Here is an 8300-nt window from a genome sequence, read left to right as displayed (position 1 = left end):
CAAATGAAATGCAATGCACATCTTTTGCTTTATTTGGTGGATTGTGTGAAGAACTGGGGCCCTCTTGTGAAACTATTCCACATTTCCATTTGAAAATATGAATGGAAGGCTTCTAAACCTGGTACAGGGAACACGAAATGCTGGAAGACGGATCGCTTAAAAGTATATAGTTCTGCAAAGTTTGCCAAGAAAATTGAGAAGAAACGTTAAGAAAAAAAAAAGAAAGAAATGTTGAGAAGAAATGTTGTTGTCAAGAAAGAAATGTTAAATCTCCCGGTGCAACATGGTGAGGGATGTGCGAGACAACTCCTAGATGAGATGCTGAAAGCGTACAAGCCTCACAAAGTAACCTAAGGTATCAGTGGCACGGCCCTGTATGGAAAAGAAAAGACATCAGGGTAAGTAATTTCAGGCACAATATGGAAGCTAAGTTTAATATTCCAACATGACACACATTTAAATAATCAGTTTCTTATGAAGTGAATAGCGCAGACATAAGGAAATAATTCGAATCAACACGATCAACAGATAGCATTAATATAGCACCAAACCGACATATCCTCCAACATGGAAATAATAGCTAAACTATACCATATTAAAACGAGAACGGACACCACATATAATCAAAGAAGATATTCTTAATCAATATGATTACAATCAAAATTACAAGTTGTATTATAAAAAGTCTAATATTCCTATATGTTACCACCTTCATTGCAATAGCGGGATTTTAATTACAAGTGCCGATATAATTAATTGTGAACAGTATAGGGACCCTGGAAGAGCATGGGACAGGAACGACAAGAAGGACACGAACACGAAGAAATAAAACCTATAACACTACATTTAATCAAAGAAGATATTCTTAGTCAAGCAACAGAGGAGAATAATCTATCATTTTAACTATCATAAAATCAGCCTCGTGACTTAATCTAATCGAACTGTATACAATTTTCATTCTAGGAGACACTACAAACCTTACTTTGTTTTATGAATCCAACACAGAAAATAGATACGTTAAAATGAACTTCACCGCATAGCACGCTGCTAGCCAACAACCAGCTCCAACGATATCTGCCCTGATTTGTTGAAGACGGGAGGCGTACGCCTGTTTTGTGACAGTTATGAACATTTCGAGCGCAATAGGGAATCTACGTTTCATATGTTTTGTTCCAACATTACACAACTTTTAATTAACCAATTTCTTATTAAGTGAATAGCAGAGACATAACGAAATAATGAGAAACAACACAATCAACAGCTAGCATTTGTAGAGAGCCAAACCTGCGCACCATCCAACACGTAGCGAAATAATACCTAAACAATACCATATCAAAACAAGTAAAAATACAAATTTAATACTCTGACTAGCACGGACTTAATGCTGAATAACAGAGAAACACTCTAAACGGCGCATCTGCTAACGTGTAAACAACAGATACATGCAGGAAAGTAACACTGAAACAATCTATCAAAACAAGAAATATTACAAATTTAATACTGTGACTTCAACGGACTTAACGCAGAAGAACTGAGGAACACTCTAAGCGGTGTCACGTAACAATAGAGGAAAATAATCTATCATTGAACCACCATAAAATCATCTTCGTGACTTAATCTAATCGAACACTATACAATTTTCATGTTAACGAACGCTACAAACCATACATTGATGGAGGCACCCAACACACAGGCACCGTACAATTTGAGACGATCTCGGTTTTTCTTCAAAGCCCGGAGACATTATCTCTCTATCTATACGACCAAAGCGAAGCAACTGCGCATGCTTTATCACTTAAAGGGTTGAGGTTATATTCCTTTTCCTTCTTCCAGCAAACAGGACGCTCTCAAGGTCAGATAAGATAGTACAAAGGCGATATATTTTATCGTGCATCGCAACCAGATGTCGGTATTATTCGCGGGGATCACTATCTTTTCACATTCTTTCCTTGAAACGGAAGTCTTTATTCAAAGTGGGGTACAAGTAGGCTAAGTTTGTACAGAGACTATATTTTTTATTGAACATGTAGAGAAAGTCGAAATTATTCAATGACAGAAACAATACTCAATCAAAAACGAGAAACGAATTTAATTTCATCAATTTTTTAATATCTCGCAACAGAAAGTTCTATATAGCTGAACCACATAGAAACGCCATATGTGAAACCCAACTCAGAAATGTGAGGCATTCCCAACTCGGAGATTATTTTTACTGCCCCCAATTTTACTCCCAATCGAGTGAACAATTGAAACAAATACAAGACAATAATTATTTCAGGCAGTAACTTCCCAACTCATAGAATATCAATCGAGTGAATACCTGAAATAAAGTCAAAACAATATTTAATTCAGACAAATCATTTCTAAGCACGCAGCGTGAATACACCACAGAATCTGTACAGAAACTTGTGTTTTTCACTGGATAAACAGGATCAACTAGTGGATTCAAGCGATAAATTGAATGATGAAAGCCGATGACCTCAACACCAACATCAAGTTAGGGAAGGGAGGATTTCTAGCGCGGTCTTGCACATAGAATCATTGAAAGCATACGTTTTTTCTTACTGATCACATCTTTTTGCAAATCAATTTCCATAATTCTCATGGCAGGTGGATATTAGTAACATTCTAAACAATATAATAATTTTTTAAACAATAAAATGTGCATAGATATGCTTCTAGTCAAGTGTAAAAGTGTAGACGCGCACTTGAAAACAGAACAGACAATTGCTCTACATTCAAGAGATGGACAGATTTTGTACTCGTTCCCATAAGTCATGGGAAGATGTGATAAAAAACTGCTTCGAAAAAGAAGAGTCGGGAAACGATTCCACTATCACCGTATTTCAAAACGCCCTATAGACATGGTCGTATTCGGAGATATGGTAGAAACTATAGAATTGAAGGTGCAAGAATTGGTATGCCGAATCTACAATAGTTATAAAAATATCTGCGCATCAACAACGGAAGGACCACTGGGAATGATGGTGGAGTTTTTTAGGTTTGCTAACGAAGAATTGAAATACACTAGACCAGATGTAATTGTAGTCATTGCAATGGGCATTGCATTCATCAAGAAAGCAGTGAGATCAAATTATCATACACAAGCGGTCTATATCGCACGATTCATTACGGATTTGTTGAAATTACACCTAACTATTGAGATGGAAAGTACATAAAAATCTTATCACATGATATGTTCCGCTACCACGGCTACGCAATTATTTTCTTCTACCAGTTCTTGCAACGATGTCGAATGAGCAGAAGTTCAATATTGCATCACTTATTGAAACTCAACGAACATATCAACTGCGGTGGACCACCGGACAATTTTCATCTAATACTGTCTTGTACGCCATTAAAAAATCTTCATACAAAGAAAGGAAACATCAATAAGAGATTGTGCAAGTTCGTCGCAACAAAGTGCAAGTTGCTGAAGCGATACAAATACGGCGACAACATATCGGTTGCATTAATCAACGTTGGATTCAAGCGACCAATAATAAGACATCATTACATAATGCATTTCCAATTCATCAGTCAAGACAAACAAACGAAAACTTCAGAGTTTGGAATAGGAAAATTGTAATTTATCGAAATAAACAAGCGTATAACTGAAATAATAAGTATAATTCTACGCATCACAATGAAAACAGTTTGTGTTTAGCATGGTTAGATTGAGAACAATTATCGCTAAAGAAACGAATATTCCACACTATGTGCAAGAATTCTCATATGGAATCAGAGCTGACCCTCAAATAGGTTTTACCCGACTACACTCTGTACAACTTCAACACCAGAAGGATAGAATTGCCGGATAAGGATCGGTCATTGAAATTTAGAGGCATGATATATAAGTCTTTGATTACAAAAGATAATCACTAATCTTTTGTGAAAACTTATCAAATTTCGTGAATTAAATTCCACAGTGCATGTATATTTCTCAAGCAGTTAGACTAGCCCTCTTATGCATGAGCAAACGACAAATGTATAATTCAAAGTATGTCTAACATCTTTTGACAATATATGTTGAACGGAGTCTATTATCAGATGCCACGATGCAAATGGAGGATTTTACAAGCATGACGAGCAGGCGAAGTCTACATTTTTAATCAAGTAATCTTCGTAACACACGGCACACAAACGAATATGAGATAAATTCTAAGTGGCAATTAGATTTTGGGAGAAGCGAATCATCAGAACTGTTTAACCAATATACCTTGAGGATGAGCACTATGAATAAACACAATGGAAGATATGTAATCTATAATAAGCAGATCAGCACAGCTCACACATAAACATAGATCCAATTCACCAAATGTACTCGAGGTTTCCCGTAGCCCATACTGAAAAACTATCATCCTATTCTTAGTGTCATAGCATCCCGACACTGCAAATAGAAAGGCCATACTTGAATTTTGTATGTTTTTAGCTCATAATGAGGTAAAACGTAAACTCCACACTAAAGATCATTTTGTTGTTTAAATTTTCAGAGTTAAAACTGTACACTCTTTCTTGCATTTTTTAAAGCTATAGATTAAAAAGTTGTGCATATAGTCACACATACTATATAAGATATTTGATTGCGGCTTAAATGCTAAAATTTATCGATTCACTTCCAGGAGAAGTCGAGACTACCACACATCAGTAAGTGTTTAATTAAAATTTGAACGGGTGTTGCGATTTACGATCTGTGTTGTAAAATGTGTAACTTCACAATACGCAAACTTTAGCTCGCTCACGCTGACAAGCACTCTTTTGCGATGACAGAGAATTTCAATCGAAGAGTTTGATATTTTCTATATACAGTACAACGTAATGTGGATCCTTTGCACCATGGAGATTATTACGAATAGTTTCCGAATGAAATTTACTTAAATATCGAAGAAAGGGTCATCCGCGTCGACGAACCCGTTTCCGGAAAAAGCAAGACGCTCGCGTGCGGTATCGCGTTAACGCGTCGGGCGCAGAATCGCGTTCGGTTTCGAATACGGCGTTGGAGAGAACGTGGCCCGGCGTGTTGTCGAAACGTCTTCGAGGACGCGGATGTCCCTTTCTTCAAGTTGTAAGTAAATTTCATTCGGAAAATATTCGTAATAATCTCCACGGCATATAGAATCCACGTTGTGTTGTACTGTATATAGAAAATATCAAACTCTTCTATTGAAATTCTCTATCATCGCAAAAGAGTGCTTGTCAAAGTGCTGTTGAAGGTGTTGAAGTTGTACAGAGTGTAGTCGGGTAAAACCTATTTGATGGTCAGCTCTGATTCCATATGAGAATACTTGCACATAGTGTGGAATATTCGTTTCCTTAGCGATCATTGTTCTCAGTCTAACCAAGCCACATACAAACTGTTTTCATTGTGATGCGTAGAATGCATTATATTGATGAGAAAATTACATTTCATATTTCAGTTATACGCTTGTTTATTTCGATAAGTTTCAATTGTTCTATTCCAAACTCTGAAGTTTTCGTTTGTTGTCTTGATTGATGAATTCGGAATGCATTATATAATGATGTCTTATTATTGGTCGCTTGAATCCAGCGTTGATTAATGCAACCGATATGTTGTCGCCGTATTTGTATCGTTTCAGCAACTTGCACTTTGTCGCGACGAACTTGCACAATCCCTTATTGATGTTTCCTTTCTTTGTATGAAGATTCTTGAATGGTGTACAAGACAGTATTAGATGAAAATCGTCCGGTGGTCAACCGCAGTTGATATGTTCGTTGAGTTTCAATAAGTGATGATACATCAGACCTTGTACAACAATGTTGAACTTCTGCTCATTCGACATCGTTGCAAGAACTGGTAGAATAAAATAATTGCGTAGCCGTGGTAGTGGAACATATCATATGATAAGAGTTTTATGTACTTTCCATCTCAATAGTTCGGTGTAATATCAACAAATCCGTAATGAATCGTGCGATATAGACCGCTTATATCTGATAATCAGATCTCACTGCTTTTTTGATGAATGCAATGCCCATTGCAATGATTACAATTACATCTGGTCTAGTGTATTTCAATTCTTCGTTAGCAAACCTCAAAAACACCGCCATCATTCCCAGTGGTCCTTCCGTTGTTGATGCGCAGATATTTTTATAACTATTGTAGATTCGCCATACAAATTCTTGCACCTTCAATTCTGTAGTTCAAATCTGTCCATCTCTTCAATGTAGAGCAATTATCTGCTCTGTTTTCAAGTGGGCGTCTACACTTAATTAAAAGCATATCTATGCTCATTTTATTGCTTAAAAAATTTATTATCTGGTTTAGAATGTTACTAATATCCACCTGCCATGAGAATTATGGAAATTGATTTGCAAAAAAGATGTGATGAGTAAGAAAAAACGTGTGCTTTCAATGATTCTATGTACAAGACCGTGGTAGAATCCTCCCTTCCCTAACTTGATGTTGGTGTTGAGGTCATCGGCTTTCATCATTCACTTTATCGCTTGAATCCACTAGTTGATCCTGTTTATTCAGTGAAAAAGACAAGTTTCTGTACAGATTCTGTGGTGTATTCACGCTGCTTGCTTAGAAATGATTTGTCTGAATTAAATATTGTTTTGACTTTATTTCAGGTATTCACTCGATTGATGTTCTATGAGTTGGGAAGTTACTGCCTGAAATAATTATTCTCTTGTATTTGTTTCAATTGTTCTCTCGATTGACATCAGTAATGAGATAACTGTAGGGTGGGCATACAACAAACATCTTTAATAGAAGGCTGAACAGGAAACAGACATGGCTTCAACAGCCCAAGAACTCAAAGAATAACTGGCACACGCTAGAGTAGAATATGGTGCTCTCGCGCATTTTCTTCTTGGTAGTCGCGCCACCACAATACCTCCCCCTTTAAGCCGGTTGGTACCGATCTACCGGCCGACGCCTCCTGACCGGATACCTACGTGTGGTGGTACTCAAAGAAGGAGAATTTTCTTCTGAAGGAGCAGCTCCTGCCACTTGAGACGGCTGGGCATCTTGCGTCGTACGGTGGTGGCCGTCCTCACTGCAAGTGTCCTCAACTTCCGGGAAGGGTAGAGGAAATGTTGATTCTTCCGGTGGCTCATGTTCTGTCGGGGGTTTGGGAAGTGATTCAGTATCCCAGGTATCGGAAGACTCTCTTGCCTTGAGATGGTCTTTGTGTACCCTGTTGCACCTTCCCAGAAAGATCCCGAACCTTGAAAATGACTGATCCTTCTTTGTCCACAACAGTGCCACATTTCCAATGACCTTTCTGATGAGGGTCCAGCATCCACACCTTTGCGTTGCTTTCAAACGACCTGTCGCGCGCTCGCCTGTCATGACATCTCTTTTGACGTTCCCTGGCACCTGAAAACATCACCGGAGGGATTGGTCCAGGTGGTCGCACAAGATCCAAAACAGAGCGGTAGCGTCTGCCATTGAGAAGCTCACAGGGTGGACACCCTGTGGTCACATGGGGAGTGACTCGGTACTTGAACAGGAATTCCCTTATGCTTTCCCTTCCCCCTCCGCTTTAACGGCGCAGAGCAGTCTTAAATGTCCGCACAAAATTCTCTGCCAATTCGTTTGATTGGGGATGGTAAGGGGGCGTTAGCACATGGTGAATTCCCTGATCTTCGAAAAATTTTCGAAACTGTTGACTTGTGAACGGAGGTCCGTTGTCCGTCACGAAAACTTCAGGGAGCCCATTTTGAGTGAAGATGTCTCTGAGCGTGTCTATCGTTTTGTCTGCAGTCGTTGTTGTCATAGTCCTCACGTCTGGCCACTTGCTAAAACTGTCGATGACTATGAGATAATGCTTCCCATGAAGCTCCGCAAAATCTGCGTGCAGACGATACCACGGCTTATCCGGTGGCTCCCATTGGTGAAGTGGCGCAGGAACCTCTTGCGCTGCAACGGACGCACATTGATCGCAACCTCTCACTCTGGATTCAATGTCTTTGTCCAGTCCTGGCCACCACAGATATGAGCGAGCCAACATCTTCATTTTAGTTTGTCCTACATGACACTCGTGGAGCGTATCCAGAAGGGCTGCGTGATACTTTTGAGGTATAACGGTGCGTAGGCCCCAAAGAACGCACTCACGGTGTGTTGTAAGTTCAGCTCGTCGTTGCCAGTACGGAACCAACTCCTGTTCTACGCGTTCGGGCCAGCCGTTTGCAATGTACTCTTTTACTTCCTTCAAGTATCGATCCTGAAGAGTCGCCTCAGCAATCTGCTTAGCTCTGACTGGAAGAGTGTGCATGCGAAAATCTTGCACCGCATTAATCTCCTCGTCCACAACGTTGAAAATACCTTCTTCCAT

General features: G+C 39.1%; 1 protein-coding gene across 1 annotated transcript; it reads right to left on the bottom strand.

The window, feature by feature from the left end:
* Positions 1-7508: 7508 nt before the first annotated feature.
* On the bottom strand, positions 7509-8300 carry LOC135398520 (uncharacterized protein K02A2.6-like). The gene has a single exon (XM_064629924.1). The coding sequence runs from the start codon at positions 8298-8300 to the stop codon at positions 7509-7511; it is 792 nt and encodes a 263-aa protein (XP_064485994.1).

This window comes from Ornithodoros turicata, chromosome 6, assembly GCF_037126465.1.
Source record: "Ornithodoros turicata isolate Travis chromosome 6, ASM3712646v1, whole genome shotgun sequence".
NCBI lineage: Eukaryota > Metazoa > Arthropoda > Arachnida > Ixodida > Argasidae > Ornithodoros > Ornithodoros turicata.
This window is presented reverse-complemented; position numbering and strand designations above follow the sequence as displayed.